The sequence below is a fragment of the Silene latifolia genome, chromosome 11 (assembly GCF_048544455.1).
Source record: "Silene latifolia isolate original U9 population chromosome 11, ASM4854445v1, whole genome shotgun sequence".
Lineage (NCBI taxonomy): Eukaryota > Viridiplantae > Streptophyta > Magnoliopsida > Caryophyllales > Caryophyllaceae > Silene > Silene latifolia.
The window spans coordinates 176,784,704-176,805,704 of NC_133536.1; the positions used below are offsets into that span (position 1 = coordinate 176,784,704).

At 40.9% G+C, this 21,001-nt stretch overlaps 2 protein-coding genes and 2 non-coding genes across 4 annotated transcripts; 1 reads left to right on the forward strand and 3 right to left on the reverse strand.

Annotated features, from left to right (window-relative positions):
• Positions 1–7,506: 7,506 nt before the first annotated feature.
• Positions 7,507–8,172, reverse strand: LOC141614395 (uncharacterized). Its single transcript, XM_074433141.1, has one exon. It carries the CDS (start codon positions 8,170–8,172, stop codon positions 7,507–7,509), a length of 666 nt encoding a protein of 221 aa, XP_074289242.1.
• Positions 8,173–8,465: 293 nt separating this feature from the next.
• Positions 8,466–10,948, reverse strand: LOC141614396 (uncharacterized). Its single transcript, XM_074433142.1, has 2 exons — positions 10,793–10,948; positions 8,466–9,401 (listed from the first exon to the last, which is right to left on the reverse strand). Exons 1-2 carry the CDS (start codon positions 10,946–10,948, stop codon positions 8,466–8,468), a joined length of 1,092 nt encoding a protein of 363 aa, XP_074289243.1.
• Positions 10,949–11,813: 865 nt separating this feature from the next.
• Positions 11,814–11,920, forward strand: LOC141615652 (small nucleolar RNA R71). Its single transcript, XR_012530061.1, has one exon. It is a non-coding gene; the product is annotated as a small nucleolar RNA R71 (small nucleolar RNA).
• Positions 11,921–13,668: 1,748 nt separating this feature from the next.
• Positions 13,669–13,775, reverse strand: LOC141616609 (small nucleolar RNA R71). The gene has a single exon (XR_012530943.1). It is a non-coding gene; the product is annotated as a small nucleolar RNA R71 (small nucleolar RNA).
• Between the last annotated feature and the right edge of the window lie 7,226 nt (positions 13,776–21,001).

The window sequence follows — 21,001 nt, forward strand, 5'->3', positions numbered from 1 at the left end:
TGAGCAGGTGTCTGACCCCTAACTCCAGAGCTAGCTTCATTCCCAATATCAAGGCCTCGTATTCTGTTTCATTTTTGGTTGCCTTGAATTCACATCGTACAGCTTGTGCTATCAGATATTCCTGTGGTGATCGCAGAAGTAATCCTACACCTGCCCCCCTTTGGTTGGAGGCTCCGTCGATATGGATCTGCCAGACTTTTGTCTGCTTGTTTCCTTCTAAAGTGAGGATCTCGGTATCTGCCAGATTCTGGATGGCTGGACTGAAGTCTGACACGAAGTCGGCCAGTGCTTGTGATTTGATTGTTGTTCTAGGGTCGTACTGGATGTCGTATCCACTGAGGTGTACAGACCATTTAGACATTCTTCCTGACAGTTCAGGCTTCCTCATGATAGCTTTTAGCGGGTAATTTGTCACAACATGTACGATGTGTGACTCAAAATAGGGACGCAGTTTGCGAGATGCTACTACCAATGCTAGTACTAACTTTTCAAGAGATGTGTACCTGGTCTCTGCCGGCAACAGAGACTTGCTTACGTAGTACACTGGCTTTTGTTCCTTTTCTTGCTCTCTGACTAAGACAGCACTCACTGCTACCTCGTGACAGCTAGGTATAGGAGTAATGGTTCACCTGGCTTTGGTTTTGACAGCAGTGGCGGGCTGCTGAGATAGTGCTTCAGGTCTCTGAAGGCTTGCTCGTGTTCAGCGGTCCACTCAAACTTCTGGCTTTTCCTTAGCACGTCGTAAAATAGCCTGCATTTGTCTGAAGATCTTGAAATGAACCTGTTCAGGGCTCCTCCCTTTCCAGCTAGTCTTTGAACATACTTAGGTTTCTCAGGTGATTCCAGCTGTCAGACAGCTTTGATCTGCTCAATGCTGGCTTCTATTCCTCTCTGAGTTACAATATAGCCCAAGAATTTCCCAGAAGATTCCCCAAAGGTGCATTTAGATGGGTTTAATTTCATATTGTATTCCCTGAGGGTGCTGAATGTTTCTGCCAGATGCCGCATATGATCTTTGGCTTTTTCTGATTTCACCACCATGTCATCAATGTACACCTCCATGGTTCTTCCTATTTGCTCTTTGAACATGCGGTTAACCAACCTTTGATATGTGGAGCCTGTGTTCTTTAGGCCGAACGACATGACGTTGTAGCAATATATTCCTCTCTCGGACATAAATGTTATCTTCTCTTGGTCTGCAGGATCCATCTTGATCTGATTGTATCCACTGCATGCGTCCAGAAATGTTAACATCTCGTGTCCAGCTGTTGCATCTACCATTGCATCAATTTGAGGCAGCGGGAATGGATCTTTGGGACATGCTTTGTTGAGATCAGTGAAGTCCACACATACTCTCCACTTCCCATTCTTTTTAGGCACCACCACTACATTAGACAACCATTCTGGGTATTTCACTTCTCTTATCTTCTTTCTTTGCCAAACAGTGTCTACTTCCTGGTTGATTACCTTATTTCTCTTTGCTGCAAACTTTCTCCTTATCTGATGGATGGGTTTACACTTTGGGTGCACGCTAAGCTTGTGTGTTATGATGGATGGATCTATGCCTATCATATCATCGTGTGACCATGCAAAGCAGTCCATGTTATCTTATAAGAACTTGACTAGCTACTGTCGTAAGCTTCCTGTACATCCTGCTCCGATGAGCACGGTTCTCTCTGGGTGCAGCTTGTCCAGGTTAATCTGATCCAGCTCTTATCTTTGGGGCTCGATGTATTCGTCTGGATAGGTCATACAGAATTGTTATGCGGGAGGGCTGGCAGTGCATTTGAGTGCCTTCTTGTAACAACCTCTAGCTTCCTCCTTATCTCCTCTTATCGTTTCTACTCCCCATGGGGTGGGGAACTTTATGCACTTGTGATATGTTGAAGGGACTGCTTTCATCTGGTGCAGCCATGATCTTCCTAGGATGACGTTGTAAGTAGAGGGGCCATCTATAACCAGGTACCTGACTTGCTTGTTGACTCCTCCCACATAGGTGGGGATGATTATCTCAACTAGCGAGCGGTGTTTTTTCTCCGCCGAAGCCTACTAGCGGAATAGTCTTCTTCAGAAATCCTTCTCGCCGAATCCCATGTTCTGTATGGTTTTCAGCATGATTAAGTTGATCGAGCTTCCTGTATCTACCAAGACCTTTCTTACTGTGCAATTGGCCATTGACAAGGTGATAATAAGTGCGTCATGGTGTTCTCGTTCATCGTATGTATCTCCTTCATCAAAGCTTACTGCTGGCAGGTCGCTGTGAGAAATTCTACAAGAGTTGGCTGGCCTGTCTCCTTTGGTCTCGGTGGCATGTCTTTTGGCTGCTGAGTATGTCAGGCCGCTTAAGTCTGAGCCGCCTGTTATCACGTTTATAATTTTAGTGCATGTGGGTGGGTCTGCCGGCTTGGCGAAACCTACCTTATCCTGCTGCTTGCCTCCACGTGGTAACAGGTGGCTCAGCTTTCCTTGTTCATACAGGCGCTTGATATCTCTTCTTAATGTGTAGCAATCCTCAGTGTTGTGTCCGATATCACGATGGAATTCACACTTCTTCTTGCTATCCTTTCTCCAAGCTTGCTCTCCTACTGGTGGGTTAGGCCACCTGACTCCATCTCCCATCTCCCTGAGTGCCTTCAAGATTCCTCCGATACCTGTGGTGAACCCATACTCTGCCAGGGTGGGGAGTAGCTGGTTTTCCTCGACTCTGTTGACTCCCCTCCCATATGGTCTGTATCTCTCGTCCTTCTTGCTGGTGGTTTGCTTTCTTCCTGATTTTTCCACGGCAGAAGTACTAGAAATACTTGGCGCGCTCTGTAAGCTGGCTCTGGCTAGGATATCCTCTTCCAACCTTATTGCGGCAGCTCCCTTCTCATGTACTGCTTCGAAACTATGGCATGGATGCATGGTTAACTGCTTGTATAGGTCAGAGTCGTGGTGGAGGCCTCTTCTGAAGGCTTCTACTGTTGTTGAGATATCACATTCTCGTACTGCTACCTTCTCATTGTTAAATCTGGTATTGTTTTTTCCAATGCTCTCTCATGCCCCCTGGACGATTCTGTACAGGTCTCCTGCGTGCTTCTGTGGCTTTTTGCTGCTTGCGAACTGTTGAGTAAATGCGTTTACCAATTCAGCAAATGTAGATATCGACCTGTTGGCGGGCTTACAAACCATCGAAGTGCTTAGGTCTGTTAGGGTCGACCAATCCTTTGCACATGCGCAGGCTTCCTTAACTTGTCATATGGTCATTTACCGTCATCATTTTCTCGTTTATCTTGGTGATATGGTCAAAGGGGTCTGCTGTGCCGTCGAAGAGAGACATATTTGGGTTTGTGAATCCCTTTGGCATGGCTGTGATGGATATGGTGTCCACGAATGGCGAGTCGGCATAACTATCTAGAGCTGCTTTCTCGAGTGGGGGTGGTAGCCCTGGAACCCTACTCAGCATCTCCTTTAGTTCCAAGTACTGGTGATTAGTTATATTGGCTGAATCTAGGGTCCGCCTGTCATCTGTCTGCATAATTCCTCCTGATCCTGGCTCTTGAATATTCTGATAAGTTCCGGCTGCCATAGGGGTTGTGGCAACGATTGTCCCCTGTTGCCAGTTCACTTGCTGGTTTGACTTGGATCCTGCTACAGGTGTCTGATCGATTGCTGCAGGACTGCTGATGGAGAGGCCACCTGTTTGTATCCCTACGCAGCTGGCTGGCTGCCAGCTATCTGGTGTGAGGTATCCTAACCCTCGTGGGGTTATCCTTCCATCTGACGGTGTCGTAGCCAAATCCAATCTTGTAATTATTTCAGCTAGTATCTGTCTGCTGCCTGCTGCTCCTTATGTCAGATCTACCAAAGGAAATCTTCTTTCACCCGTCCCGTTCATTTGGAGTCTTTGGATTCTTTGCTTTAGGAGATCAATTTGTGCCCAGAGCTCTCTGTCTCTCCTTCTTACCTCGGCATCTGCTCTCCTTTGGTCTTCTCTCATGTTTTCCATAGCTTTCTGAAGATTTCCCACGCCGGCGAGCAGGATTTGCGTGGGACTGGGCGGCGGAGTGAGGCCTGAGCTTGATGTTCCTTTTGTCTGATCTTGTCTGGGCTGATACAACAGGGGTCCTGGGAGGTAGAGAGGCTTTTGTTGTCGGTATGATTTTTGAGGTGTGTCCGGGAGCCTGCGTGGCCACTGTCGATGTTGGACTTTGGGTAGACGATGGTGGTGGCGATGGCTGCCTGCTCCGTGACATGGCTTCAGATATTTGCTTTTCCATTGGAATATCAACGATTGACGACCACAATGCCCCACGGTGGGCGCCAAACTGTTTATGTATTTTTTACCTAAGTCGATTAATTAGGGTCAATGTAGTCTATATTCGTTGGCCGATTGTATGATGATTTGTATGTCAATAAGTAAACGGAAAATAAAGTACGTAATGTAAATTGACACGTAAGATTTTGGTGACGCGGAAAACCCAATGTGGGAACAACCGCGGGAGGGACGGTACCCTGCCAAGTGTTGCACTATATGAATTGGAGGATGATTACAATTGTGGTGCGTAGCTAATCCTGCTGGCCCTAGGCGTCAGGCCTGCAAGATCCAGAATGAGCGTATATTATTTGCTGAGATGAATTGGAGGATGATTACTTTTCCCTAACTTCTCCCTAACACTCTTTTCCTTAACGCGGGCACCTTTTATGACGGGCTCTTGATCCTTCTTAAGCCCGCTCCCTCTTCTCCTGACCGCGGGCTCTCTTCCTCCTCACCACTTCGTCATAATCTTTATTTTACCAAGTGGGCTTTCTTTATTATGCTATTTTTAGCCTAAACAATTACATGTGATAAATATATACAAGTCATGCAAATTAAGCTAAACTATATACAAGTCATGCAAATTAAGCTAAACTATATAACTCGAATTTCTTATTATTGAACTTCCCCAAACCGGACAAAACACTATTGCTAGTGCAAAAAGAAAGGGAAGTTCATTCACAAGGCATGAAATGCAATGCATGAATGAAGATTATCATTTTGGATTCTTGTAGTGAGAGAAAAAAGATAAGAACCTCAATGTGACCGAGGTGGGAATCCTTTGAGTGGTGCTAGGACTCCAAACTCAAAACTACCAAGAGTCCAAAGTGACTCTCAAAAAGAAACAAGTTAAATATTATACATGTCATGGAAACATGAGACAAAAACAAACCAAAAAGAGGGGTAGGAGACTCACAATGGAATAGGTTAGTACTAGCATAAGTGATCAACCCCGCATTGTAGTACCCTCCTTCAAGCTTTGTCAACCATAAATTGTCGCTCATCACGACATCCTCATCAACATCTACCTCCATTGAACCGGAGGTTTCACCGTCATCTTCTTCTTCACTTGAACTTTTCTCTTCTTCCTCATCATCTTGGCAAGACCCACTACCTTCCCCGCTCTCATCATCAAATTCCTCCTCTATCCTTGTTTCCTGGTTATCCTTTTCTTCATCTTGAGAAGCATTAGGAAAGAACACTTTCCTATCGACCCAATTTTGCAAAGAACTCGAAGGATCAAGGAGTCCTTGCCTAGCAAGATGGTAGAGGGGTGGATATTGGGCGTGGTATTCATTCACCCGATCATTGTAAGCTTCTTTATGCATATGTTGCATTAGTTGGGTCAAGTAATCATTGCCCGTCATAGCATCACTTGATTTGAACTCTTGGTAGGAAAGGGGATATGGTGGTGTAACAATAGAGGAGGAGGTCTCTTCTCTTGGATTTCTTTGTTGTTTAATGATGGTCTCGGCTTGCTCAGAAACGGGAATAAGGTAGTTGGTCCGGTGAGTGGAGATGCGAAAAAGATTGCTTGATAAGACAATGGAATTGGCATCCTTGATGAGCCACTCATAGGTATGGTCGAAGTTATCATGCTTGACCCATTGAAAACTGTGAATGAAATTGCTCATGTCATGAAGGTGGCTTCCTTTAACCTATTTATAAGTGTTATCCTTGTTGAAATCTGGGTTAAAATGCCTTGCAAACCTCGTCACCAAGCCTCCATTAACAATGAAAGCCGCTCCATCTTTCCCATTCTCAATATCCAACCATCTCTTAATCAATAGTTCAAGAACATTGTACTCACTTTTGGGTTTCCCACCAACATTAAAGAAGGATTCGAGGTAAACAAAGTCTAATTCCGTCAAGTGATTCGCTTCCTTTCTAGCAATTAAAATGTTTGCCATGAACTTCTGTCAATACCTTATACCCGGATGATGAATGTACAAGGCATGACACTCTTTGAAAGTAGTGAACTCACGACCGGATATAGGCTTGCCAAAGTGGTTCTTAAGCCCAAACACTTTACCAAATTCACTTTTGTGCATTGTTCTAGTCTTGTTTTCGAGACGGAATTCTACATAATCTCGAGCCTCTATACTCCCTCAAGGAACTAATGAATTCCAATGTCAAGGAGGGGTATGCCAATTCATTCATTTCAAAGAGGGTTGATAATCCCATGGACTCGAAAAATGCCTTTGTTTGCTCAAGGACACCCAATTTACTCAAAGCATCTTGACATATGAATTTTGTAGCTAGAATCTTTTTCTTGGCTAGGGATTCGAATTCCAAGTTTATGCTTATCGGATATAAAAGTTACGTCTGGATAATTCTTCAATTGTTCCATCTCCGGGATAGAAGTAGTAGCTTCCTCGATAGCATTGATGATTGATGGAGCTTTCTCCCTTTGTTGAACCAAGACCATTGCTTTAGATGCTAGAGCTTGTTATCTTTTGGACAATGTTGGTGTTTTTGTTGCCTTGATGCCTCCCTTGGTCCTTCCCAATGTTATTCTCCTTTCAAACTAGTATCAACAAACCAAGTTTATGCTTGAATGCTCCTTTCCTCTTTAAGTCTCAATTGAATGGCCAATCAATTTGGGGATTTTCAGATTTCTCCTAATCCTAGAGGAATTGATTGATTTTGTGAAGAAATTGTTGTTTGAATGGTCTTATTCTTAATAAAGGAATGATTTGTTTTTTATTTGAGCAAGTTTGGACTTGATTGTGGTGAATTCGGATGAGATTTTTTTTTTTTTGGATAAGGATTTGAAGGTTGAAGTGAGGGAAAAATATTGTGTTTGTGTTTGAATGAAATTAAATGAAACGAAGAAGAGGTGTTGGTCCCGTGTTTTGGTGATATAGAAGGTCGGGACGGGCGGACAGAGCTGGAGTCGGGCGGATTTTCACCCAGCGAAGAATCGACTTTCTGCAGGGCTTTGAAAACGGGCGTCTTGGAGGCAAGTCGGCCGGATTTTCATCTGGCTCGCTCGACTTCAGCTGGAGACAGGCAGATTTCTTTCCAGAGCAGATTTCCACTTTATACACCTTTCCCAGTCCCGACGAGCTCAGGTAAGCTCGTGGGGGTCTTCTTCCCGTGTCAATTCTTTTTTTTTGGTGAAAGGTTAGCTTCTCATTAAAACCAAATAACAAACATTTTACAACTACCAACTAATGGTACAATTTCAAGGCAATGAATAATTATAATTAGGAGCTAATCATAATTATCCAATCCTTATCTCTAGCAGACATTACATTTTGAAGCCAAAAAGTACAACGAATTTTCATCATGCTAACTATATCATGGACAACCCTATTCGGATGAGCTAGGGTGCCTTCCACAAAGACTTTGTTTCTCTGAATCCAAACCATGTAGTATGCCGCCTGAATCCAAGCAATAGTAACCTTCTTTTTAATCTTCGACCATGGCTTGCTATGAACCCAAGCCAAGGTACCAGTGAGGGGAAGACTAACATGAAGCTTTGCACAGAGCATCCCCATAATTCTTCTGATGAAATGGCACTGATGGAAGAGATGTGAATGAGTCTCATCAGCCAAACCACAAACCAAACATAAAGCATCCTGACTGATGCCCAACAGAAATAGTTTATCCTTCAGACGCAGGGCCTCTCTGACTATTAACCAATTAATAAAGGTGTGCTTAGGCACACTCCAGACATTCCAAGTGTATTTGGACCAAGGGACCCGTGGGTAATGAGTCCTGATCAACTCATAACCACTGGAAACAGAATACCCAGGAGGGGTGGTACTCCATACACCAGTAGAGAAAGCCAATGGGAACTTAACTTTAAGTTTGCAGATAGACTTCCAACTCCAAGCAACATCTGGTTTAGGGGAGTATATTACGAACATTACTACACACTTTTTTCAGTCACTAACCTATTCTGGACAACAATCCCAGGAGACTCCTCCCTTTCCCCTTTAAGATAAAAAAAGCATCTCCTTCATGAATTAAACCCGATTCCTATGTTGTCATCTGGGTTCAATCAGGTACTATTCCTCAATCCTTCCAGCCACTCTCTGTCTCGTAACCCCAGAATCTCCTCGGAGTTCAAGGTACAATCAGACACCTCCTTCACGATCTGCCTGCTCAATTTCATTAGGTTAATAAGAGTCCATTCATATTTACATAGGTTTCTTTGCTTCTAGATGCCATAGATGCATGCATTAATGATGGCGATGATGAAGTCCCTCCTAATTCCAGAACCCCTCAAACCTCTCCTCCAATCTGTGGTAACATCAGTTGGGATACTTTCTCCAATCAATCCGCCTACTAAATGACGGACTCTGGAGCTATACACACATGCAAAGAATAGATGCGCAGCCGTCTCAGTCTCTAAACCACATATCTCACGGGTATCATTGACACTTATCCCGAATTTACAAAGCTTATCCTTAGTGTTTAGAGCTTTATGCATGTAAATCCTGGAAAGAAATATATGTTTAGGCAGTGTATATTTATTCCAGACGAACTGATTCCACTGAACTCTCTCCCCTTTATCTCTGATAGTGTCATACCCTTTAGCAATAGAATATTCATTTCCCTGATCCATGGTCCAGATGAGATTTTGGTAGGATTCTTGATAAATGGACTTGACATAGCATATCTTCCTCCATGACCAACTCGAGTTATTAGTAGGAGCATACTCAAGCCAGTTTTCTCCTTTTATGTACACACCATTAACCCATCTGACCCATAATAGGTCTGGTTTGGATGCCAACCACCAGACCAATTTCCCAACTGCCGCCTTATTCCACTGAATAGCACATTTCAGACCAAGGCCACCTTCATTCTTAGCTCTACAAATTTTCCCCCAAGAGACAAGAGGAGACCTCAGATAGTCAACCCCTCCAATCCATAGGAAGTTCCTACAAATGTCCTCAATTCTTTTGAACACTCCTACAGGTAGAATTAAAATACTAGCCCAATAATTATGCAAAGCCTTGAGCACTGATTGAACTAGGACCAATCTACCTGCATATGAGAGTTTTCTAGCTCCCAAATTTCTAATTCTCTGAACTATTTTATCAATGAGAGGCTTATAGTGCTTTGTATATTCTCCACACTTGATCATCAAACACTACACATTTTAAAGCACATTAAAATCCCTCCCTCACTTGCTCTCATGTCACACAAATTCGTCAAACAAAGCATGTAAAATGCAATGCAAAAATGAGTACTGTACAAGTTAAATGAAATACAAGTTAAGAGGTTAGAATATTTACAAATGGTGCTTTAGGGAGGACTCCACCAAACTCTCCTTCTCTTGAGAGGTGTCAAGGGGGCAAAGCCAAGGTGTTGTTGATGTTGCTCAACACCTTGTAGAAGTAGTCAAAGGCTTGTTCATTTTCATGGTAAAGGTCTTGCATAGATTGTTGTCTTCATTGTTGTAAACCGAGTCAAAGTGTTGACAAGGATCCATCAAGTCTTGGTCTAGAGTCATAGCATTCCCAATGTAGGGGTTAACCAATCCTTCAAATTCATCGTCCCATAGACCATGTATTTCATTTGCTATCTCCCCTATGTAGGTTGGATCATGAGTTGACAAGAGTAACTCTCCTTCCTTGTTATTATGGCCAATGAGGCCTCCATCTATACTTGTCATGAGTGAGCTTTTCAAGCTCTTATTCTTGTTGTGAAAAATTATATGCTCTTCGAATAGAGCCATTTTAACATCATCAATATCTTACTTCCAATTGGGCGGTGTGTCTTTGCCCTTATCTTTGAGATTTCCTTGTTCTTTGAATGGAGATTTCTTCTACTTCTTGTCACTCTCCTGAGTATAGTGATCAACCATGAAGCATGGCTCAAACAAGTTGGGAGCTCTCATACTCTTATCAAGATTGAAAGTGATTGTTCATCACCTACTTCAAGGGTGAGCTCTCAATGTTTGACATCGATCACCGCTCCAGCGATGTGTAAGAATGGTCTTCCTAGAATGATTGGAATGTTAGAATCCTCTTCCATATCAACAATGACAAAGACCACCGGTATGAAGAACTTTCCAACTCTCACGGGTACATCTTCCCATACCCATAATGGTTTCTTTGCTGAACGATCCGCCATTTTCAAGGTCATGTTGGTGCACTTGAGCTCTCCCACTCCTAGTCTTTCACATACCGAATATGGCATGACACTTACAATTGCACCTAGATCACATAGTGCCTTGTTGATTGTGGTATCACCTATGGTACATGGAACGGAGAAGCTTCCTAGATCTTTGAGCTTTGGAGGGGAATTCCCTTGTAGTGTTGCACTACTTATCTTAGTAAAGGCAATGGTTTCCAATTTCCGGATGAACTTCTTTTTGGTAAGGATATCTTTACTGTACTTTGCATAAGACGGAACAGGGTATATTAGCTTCGTGAATGGTATAGAAACCTCCAAGTTCTTCACATTCTCTATGAACTTTCCAAGTTGCTCATCAAACTTAGGCTTAGCTTGGCGACTTGGGAATGGAAGTCTAATCACAATAGGATCTTTCTCAACTTCTTTAGCCTTCTCTTCACTTCTCTTATTTGATGAGTCATTGGTAGTTGTCTCCATCACCTTAGGATTTCTCCACAGTGGTTCAATCACATCACTTTGCTTGTCATTCTTCTCAACAATATCTTCTTCAATTGGCATCTTTGGCCCCTCATATCTAGTACCACTCCTCAAGCGGATGGCATTAATGGTCTCATGTGCTGTGGGAGGATTACTTTGAGGAGGTAATTGTCCCTTTTGTCTTTGGGAGCTAGAAGAGGCCAATTGAGATAATTGAGTCTCCAACATTTTGGTGTGAGCAAGGATATTGTTGATGGTAGTTTCTTTGGCTTGACTATCCCTTTGCATTTGAGCAAAGAAATCTTGTTGGCTCTTTTGCATTTGGAGGACCGCTTTTTGAACATAAAAAGCTTGGTCATTGGGTTGATTATAGTATGGTCTTTGAGTAGGATTTCTCATTGGAGGAGGTGTATATGTGGGTTGAGGGTATTGGACATTTTTGCTTTTATATGAAAGATTGGGATGGAATTTGGTATTCTCATTGTAGTAGTTGGAATAGGGTGTACCATTTTTGTATGCTTGGAAATCATTCACTTATTCACTTGTTCCTCTACATTCATTTTGATCATGTCCCAAGGTTCCACAACTTTCACACACTCCATTTGGGATTGAGGATTTCGCCATCATAGCATTGATATGTTTTTTGGGTGATTTGGAAGCCTCATCAAGCTTTGTCATGGCTTTCTCAAGCTTCAAGTTTATGGTGTCGATGTGAGAACTTAGTTGAGCACCCAATTATGTGATGGAGTCCACCTCATGCTTCCCTCCTCTAGTGGCCTTTCATGGTCTACTATATTGGGAATTATGAACCGCCATTTCTTCGATTTTAGCCCATGTTTGGTTGTCATCAACCTCAGTGAACCTCCCATTGGAGCACATATTAATTACACTTCGTGAGTCGTCATATAAGCCATTCCAAAACTGTTGAACAAGGAACCATTCACTAAGTCCATGGTGAGGACAAGAGCAACAAGTATCCTTAAATCTCTCCCATGCTTCATATAATGATTCCTCATCCCTTTGTTTGAACCCGGTGATTTGGGCTCTCAACATGTTAGTCTTTGCCAGAGGATAGATGATGTGACCATAATTAGAGCATATTTAGTCCCCGAATTAGCCTTGTTCCCATGCTTTTTAGTGCATATTTGGGTCATTTATTGTCTTTAGTCCTTTGTTTTGCATATTCTTTGAGGTTTTGTTTTCTTGGTAGGAGAGGAGTGCAAACCTTGCATGTTCATGGCAAAATGAAGCTAAATTGATTGAATTCAATGACCAAGTATAAAACAGAAGACAAGATTAGAAAGCCTTTGTACATACTATAGTAGATGGGCAATGATGAGAAAAGATCCTTGCATCCCCGAGGAAATCCTCAAGGATTCTATGAAGAAAAAGGAAGGAAAGAAGAAGGAAAGTAGGTGTAAGACAATCCGAGCAGATTGTCCACAAGATGCCCGTCCGAGAGGTACAATCCGAGCGTCTTCCCCCAGTGGACGCCCGTCCAAAACACCAAGAATCCGCCCATTTTCCCCTAGCTGGACGCCCGTCCTGAATCACCAGAATCCGCCCGTCCCGTGCCCTGGAAGCCCGGATTGTCTGTCAGCCATTTCGTCTTCTACAAGCTTCAAGAAAGGATGCGCATATTTTTCTAAGACCGGCGAAAAGGAGACCGGAGTCTCCCTAGAGACCGGCGATTCCTCAAGGACTTAATCGTCATTTAAGCCCTTAGTAAACCCTAATCTATATAACTAAGCCCCACTATAAATACCCCATTAGGCTAATTAGAAGAGCATGTTCTTCTTAGCAATCTTTAGTGTTGTTAATATCAATCAAATCTCTCTTTAATCTTGTAATCAACATTTAATCAAGTTTTAATACAAGTTTCAATTCCATAATCTCTCTCTTGTTCATCTTTTGTTTTGGGTAATTGAAGATTATTTAGGTTATTATTGGGAGATTTACAACCTTCCAATCAATCATTAAGTACTTCTATTATTCTTTGCATTATTATTGGAATCATTAGTAGGTATAGTTCTCTTCATCCCTTTTTAATTATTGTTAATTATCTTCATTTATTCATCATGTTTCACTTTGTTGGTATGATTGACAACCTTGCAAGCATGTTCAACATGATAATGAGTGAGTAGTTTCCTTAGCTAGGGTTAATGGGTAACTAGGAGAAACCAACATAGGGGATGATTCATGCTTAAATTAATATGTTTTCATAGTTTATTTGCTTGCTTGTTGTGATCTCAACTTATGCACATGTTATGTTTGATGAAATGCGAGCCTATGAATCCTTGCATTTTTTACCCATCACATATCTTTTCAATGAGACTTGTAAGACATAAACCAACTCGAGTCTCATTAGATCATGCATATAGTTGAGTGAGGAGAACCCAACACAAAATCCAACACAAAATCAACCCACAATGCCTAAATTTTCATCACATTCCGTACCAACCGAGGAGAACCTACCTAATGGTACTCCCACACCACAACATTTAACCGGAAATTTTATTGCCAAATCCGCATTTATCCAATTAGTCGAAAGAAGCCAATTTGGGGGGATGCCAAGTGAAGACCCTCACTCTCACATGGAGACTTTTTGTGACTATTGTGATGCGATTTCTCAAACTGGTGTAACTCAAGACCAAATTCGATGGGTCTTATTTCCTTTTTATCTAATTGGCACCGCAAAACAATGGTTGAAAGGCCTTGATAAGGCTACTCTCGGAATTGATTCTTGGAAGAAATTGCCTCTAGCTTTCTACAAAAAGTTCTATCCACCGGAAAAGACTAACATGCTAAGAGCTCAAATTACGGGCTTTAAGCAAAGAGATGAAGAATATTTGTATGAAGTTTGGGAGTGATTCAAGGGAATTTGTTGCTCATGTCCTCATCATGGACTTAGCAAGTGGTTCTTGGTACAACAATTTTGGAACGGTATTTATGAAGACTCAAGAAACATTCTCAACATGGGATCAAATGGAATGTTCACCGAAGTTTACGACAATCAAACTTGGAACAAAATTGAGGAAATGGCGGTCCATAATTCACAACATAGTAGACCTCGCAAGGCTACTAGAGGAGGAAAGCATGAAGTGGACTCTATTACTCAATTGGGTGCTCAACTTAGTGCTCACATTGATACCATCAATTTGAAGTTCGAAAAAGCTATGGTAGGCTTGAAGACGCCTCAAAATCACCAATGCATCATGTTAATTCCATGACGGCATTGTGGGAAATAATCTGTATACTTCCCTTTAACATGAAGGATTATAACGATTTAAAGAAGATGATCTAAGGTCATAAAATAAAATACATAAACATAAGTAAAAAGATTTAGAATTAACCTCCGGTCCTAGAAAATATGGCCTAAGAACAATACCAAAGTAGGTATTCGCCTATTGGTTGCACCCAAGACGATCTGAGATATAACCTTTGATTATGCTAGAAATCAATCTAAAATTTCCTGTAAAATTTTTTTGTCTTTGTGTTCTTGTGATGAGAAAGAGGAGGCAAGGTCAGAAAAAGTATTAGGTTAGAAATAATTCTCTACCTTTCTTTTTATATAGACCGAAATCCGAAATCAATTAGGAAAGAAATAACTCTCCTAATTTTCGGCCACTGTTGACCGAAATAAGGAATACAAATTTCCTTATTTTTGGTCTTTCCAAAAATATATAATATGTGTTGAATTGTCATCTAGTGAGGATCGAACTCATGACCTCTTGGTATGTGTACTCTCACTATTACCACTATGACACATTCAGCTTGTTGATATTAAATACAACTGATTATATTTAATTACGAATTAACAGATTAATTCGTCCAAGCTAACATTATATATATTTAATTAAATATAACTTATTATATTTATTTTACGAATTGACAGTTAATTCGTCTCAACTTAATATTATTTAATTTTCATTAAATAATTATCTCATCAACACATTGACTAACTTTTTAGTCATTTTGGGCATCAATGTAATTATATTTCTATAACCACATTTCTCAAAAACATCCTATAGGTGTGACCTTTAGGGACCAGTTGATCACCGCCATCTGTATGATAATAACGTCAAACTTTCTAGCACGCCAACCGTTATTAGGTAAACGTTAATCAACTGATTAAATATACGAAGTACACCCTTGTGAACCTGTAAGAGATTTACAAATGTTATCTCACTAATTTGTGGAGGACACAAGCTCCAACAAACTCCCACTTGTCCTCACAAGTATATGTGGGATAACCGATTCTCATATCCTTTAAAATTTCTCCCACTCAATGTAATACAATTTGCAAATCCGAATTCACAAAGGTCGTATTTTACAAGCGATCAGTATCAAGAGTGGTTTTCCCGACTAGAGAGTAACTTAACTGATAAACGAATCAACATTCGAGCATGGCCATGCATTTCAGTTACAACTCCTCGAGTGGCCCTGAGAAATAACTATACCTGATAAAGGTTGGATATTTTTCTCAACTCAAATCTTGCAGATGTAAGCACAATATGAAATGACCCAGAAAAAATCTACTTAGCCCCAGTTATGGTAGACCGTGAGAAAGAAACCAAAGTCACCCAAAGACTGCCTTAATCTCAAGAGACAGTTGATAGTCAAAAGAATCGACTCTAGGTACACAATGGATGTCCTATCCACGACCTAGCATCGAATGTTATAAAACATTTAGGACTCCATTACGTTGTCACAAAAAGTTGTCCTACGAGGTATCGTCATAATCTCGCATCTGTGATCGATAAGTCAACCGTTTGACTTATGGCTCGTTGAACCCGCCATCAATCGACTGCACAATATAATAGCCGGAGTTATCAGCTCACATTGGCGATTACGGACCAAAACAAATATAATGTAATTCAGTTCACTTTGTGGCGTTCAATGTTGTCATTACAATCCACGTGAAAAACAAAATATTATAAAACCGATGAAGTTATAAATAGTATATGAAAAAGATAACGTATCGAATTCATAATCAACTACTATAACTCAGGTACACGTTAAATTCTCATGGAAATAACGTGTCCTCAATGCTTATCATATTTCAATGGCTCAGTAGTAGAATCTGCTACAACTTCCTGTTTAGAACTATTCCAGCTGACCGCAACACCATTAAGAGTAAGAACGAATCTAGACTGAGATTTCTAATCATTTCGATCTGTTTGGAAGCTGGCATCTGCGTAACCGATTGCGCATAACTTTGCATCGCCTCCATAAGTCAATACCCAATCCTTAGTCCTCCGTAGGTACTTGAGGATTCTTTTGGTACCGACTCGTCATACTCAATGCATATGCCACGTCAGGACGTGTGCATATCATGGCATACATGATTGATCCTATTGCAGATGCATAAGGAACATGACTCATGCGCTCAATTCCTTCAGGCGTCGTGGGTGACTAAGACTTGCTCAACTACATCCCACACGTCATTGGAAGTTTCCCCTTCTTGGAGTTGGTCATGCTGAACCTCTCAAGAACCTTATCCTAATAAGACTCCTGACTAAGTGATAACGTCCGTCGTGATCTATCTCGGTAGATACGGATTCCCAAAATGCGTTGTGCCTCACCCAGATCTTTCATCTGAAAATGGTTCTTCAACCATTCTTTAACCGAAGATAGGAGAGAAATGTCATTCCCAATCAAGAGTATGTCATCGACATACAATATCAAGAATAAAATCTTGCTCCCACTCGACTTGATATATAGGCATGGTTCCTCGACCGATCGAGTGAAGCCATACTCTTTTATCACTCGGTCGAAACGATGATTCCAACTCCGAGAAGCTTGCTTAAGTCCATAAATGGAACGCTTAAGCTTGCATACCTTCTTAGGATGTTTAGGATCTATGAAACCTTCGGGTTGCACCATGTACAACTCTTCCTCCAAATAACCGTTTAAGAAGGCGGTTTTCACATCCATTTGCCAAATCTCATAATCATGAAATGCGGCAATCGCTATGATTATCCGAATGGAACGTAGCATGACTACAGGTGCAAAAATCTCATCATAATGCAATCCTTGCACTTGAGTGAAACCTTTTGCCACAAATCGTGCCTTATAGATATCTGGTTGCGCGTCTACAGAACGCTTTATTTTGTAAAGCCATTTGCACTGTAGAGGTTTTACCTTATTAGGTAAATCAACTAGATCCCATATGTTATTCTCATACATGGAGTCCATCTCGGATTGCATGGCTTCGAGCCATAGCTTTGAGTCGGAACATGCCATAGCACCTTTATAGGTTGCGGGTTCATTACTTTCTAGAAGTAAAACATCATTCTCCTCGACCATACCAATGTATCTTTCCGGAGGATGAGAGTCTCTACCCGACCTCCTAGGTTCCTCAGGAATATTAACCGTATCATCAGTTGGAGGTACAGCTTCCTCCATCTGTTCCTCGGTTGTTGGTTCTGGAATCTCCGACAGCTCGAAGGTTCTATTACTCGACTTGTTCTCGAGAAATTCTTTCTCTAAGAACGTCGCACTAGCCGCAACAAATATTCGATGTTCGGTAGGCGAATAGAAGTAATGACCAAATGTTCCTTTTGGATAACCTATAAAGTATGTCTTGACCGATCGCGGGCCGAGCTTATCCTCGTGTCTCCACTTGACATAAGCCTCGCAGCCCCAAACCCGAATAAAGGACAAGTTAGGTACCGTTCCCATCCACATTTCATATGGAGTCTTGTCGACAGCTTTAGATGGACTTCGGTTAAGTATAAGAGCAGCTGACAAAAAAGCATAACCCCATAATGAATCAGGCACTACAGTGTGACTCATCATGGATCGAACCATATCAAGTAAGGTTCGATTTCTCCGTTCGGACACACCATTCAATTGAGGTGTTCCAGGTGGAGTTAACTGCAAAACGATTCCACAGTCTTTCAGGTGTTGATCAAACTCATTTGAAAGATATTCGTCACCCCGATCTGAACGAAGTGCTTTAATCTTTCTACCCAGTTGGTTCTGTACCCTATTCTGGTATTCCTTGAATTTAACAAAGGACTCACTTTTATGCTTCATTAAGTAGACATATCCGTATCTACTCAAATCGTCCGTGAAAGTGATAAAATATCTATAGCCATCACTAGCGGTAATTGACATAGGTCCACATACGTCCGTATGTATGAGTCCTAATTGGTCACTAGCGCGCATTCCAACACCTTTGAAGGAAATTCGAGTCATCTTGCCAATGAGACATGATTCACACGTGTCATATGCAGAAAATCCGAATGAGGGAATAGTCCCATTATCGACGAGTTTCTTTACGCGTTTCCCATTTATATGTCCCATTCGACAATGCCATAGATAGGTTTGATCTTTGCCACCAACCTTTAATTTCTTATTATTCATGTGTAATACTTCCGTGGTTTGATCTAAGATATAAATTCCATTCATGGAAACTGCTTTGCCATAAATCATTTCATTAAAAGAGAAAATACTACTATTATCCTTTATTGAAAATGTAAAACCGTCTTTAGCAAGTACGGAAACAGAAATAATATTCTTAGATAAAGTGGGTACATAGTAACAGTTATTTAAAGATAACTCAAAACCACTAGGGAGTTGGATTACATATGTTCCCTTCGAGGCAGCAGCAACTCGTGCTCCATTCCCGACTCGCAGGTCCACATCACCTTTTTCGAGAGGTATGATGTTCTTTAGGTCCTGCAAATGATTACACAGATGAGAACCACAACCAGTATCTAGTACCCAAGTTCCGAAACTTGTATGGTTAATCTCAATCATATGAATATAAGATGACATACCAACAGGAACGACGCGGCCTGCCTTGATGTCCTCACGGTAGACGGGACAGTTCCTCCTCCAATGTCCAGTCTTGTGACAATGGTGGCACTCTATGTCACCGCCCTTGCTCTTTGTCTTGCCCTGTGAGCCACTAGTCTCACCAGGCGCACTCTTACCATTTCCTGGCTTCTTAAACTTTGGCTTACCTACAGCTAGGTCGCCATGAGCCTTGCCCTTACCTTTACCTTTGTTGTGAATCGTGAGAACATCCTGCTTCATGCTCCCACTCAATTTCATATCCTTCTCGGTCTGTACGAGAAGGGAGTGTAGCTCATGATGACTTTTTTTCAAGTCATTCATGTAGTAGTTCTCCCTGAAAAGGGCAAAACCATCGTGAAGAGAATGAAGCATTCGGTCAATGACAATGCTCTCACTGATTCTACAATTCAGTGACTCCAGTTTCTCGACATTCTCAATCATGTGAAGAATGTGTGGGCTAACCGGTTGGCCCTTCTGGAGTTTCGCATCAAAGAAGCTACAGGTATGCTCATATGTAACGATTCTCGGTGCCTTTGAGAACTCGTTAGTGAGCGTGGTGAAAATCGTGTTTTCACCTTGGGCAATGAAGCGTCTCTGCAAATTGGTTTCCATTGCAAAGATGAGTACGTTCTTTATCGCACCCGCTTCCATAACGAAATCACCATAAGCGAGTGACTCGTTGACTCCTGCATTTGGGCCTGTGTTGACCGGTATTGGCTCGATTAAATACCCGAGCTTACCGTCGGCGATGGCAGACATTCCGTAGTGCCGCCTCCCGATCCAAAATTGGACCCATCATTCTTCGATCGAGTGGATGATTCATTTGGTCCATGAACATTTTAAGCCAGGACGAACGATCTAGTGTGGCACTAGGCATTGGGATTGCGTTATTTCCACCATTTGTTGTAACAAAAAGATATTGATAATAAGCGTGTTCTACATCAAAAGAAGAATAAAATAATAAGGCATGCATCGTTTTATTTTAAATCTAATGAACTAATGTCATAACGCGAAGACTCAAAAACATTTATACAATTGACCTCCCTCAAGAATTATATAAATGACCCCAAGACTCAATTTTCTCAGAAATTGATAAGCTAACTTTGTTAGCTAGTTCTACCGTTAGAATTCTTGGTCGATAAATTTTTGTAAATACTATCTTTAGTCCATCATAATCACGAGAAACTCTTCGGACTATAATGTTGAGGTAAACTAAGTCAACACAACTACTTACCCAACGTAGAAGGGGTCATATTAGGCCTACCGACGAAGAAGGGATTCATAGATGTTTGCCCTTATAAAGACTAATCTCTATTTCCGTTTTAGAGGAAGATCCCATCAACTTTTTAATTCATTTTAAGCGAACTATAATCTAGCATGCGAGAATGATTTTAACTAAGGTGATGGCATAAAGACTGTGACATCTGCATGTCCATGAAAACTAACATACAACCTATATGAGTCAATTTTCATGCATTTTAGTAGTAGGTGGTTTGGTTTTAGGCGGAATATGATGCAATTACTAGCATGTGAATGAAAAACAATAAAATGAAAAACGTAAAAAAAACAGTAAAAGTCCTAGTGTGGCCTATCCTATCAAAATGAACAATAAATACAAGTTTGGAATCCATCCTTGGACCCGAGAAGCTTGTCTTGATGTTCCATCTTGATCCATGTAGCGGGAGTGAGCTTGAATCTTCATCTTTAGTCTTCTTTGAAATTACAATAATTAAAATTACATAATTGACCTATTAATTACATTCTAATTTCAAAACCCAAAACTAAAATAAAGGAGATTCGAGATCTCATAATTACATAAAAATCATGTTTCCTTCATTACGAAAACATGATTGACTAAGGCCACACTAGGTATTACATTATACAACTGATTGCAAAAATTAAATACGTAAATAAAATTCATTCATTCGATTCATTCAACATAATTAAAAACACCAACTAAAATAAATTAAACATACATAATACAATAAATTAATTATGTTGATTAATTTATCCAAACCACCTATTTAAATTAAATTAAGTGACAATTCCGCAATTTAATCACATTAATTCACACATAATCCATATTAAACTTGTAATACGAATTCTATCCGTCAAAATTTTAAACTGCTTTAAAATAACTCGGTATCATTAAATTGTGAAACGATTCACAATAACTAATTGGCCAAATAAAATAACTTCTCTTTTTTTCTTGTTTGGTTTCGGCAAAACCAAATAAAAGGAAAAAAATTATTTTTTTTTTATTAAAATTCCAGCTCCCGGCTGAAATAGAAAACAACCAAAAAAAAATTTTTTTTTTTTACTTATCCG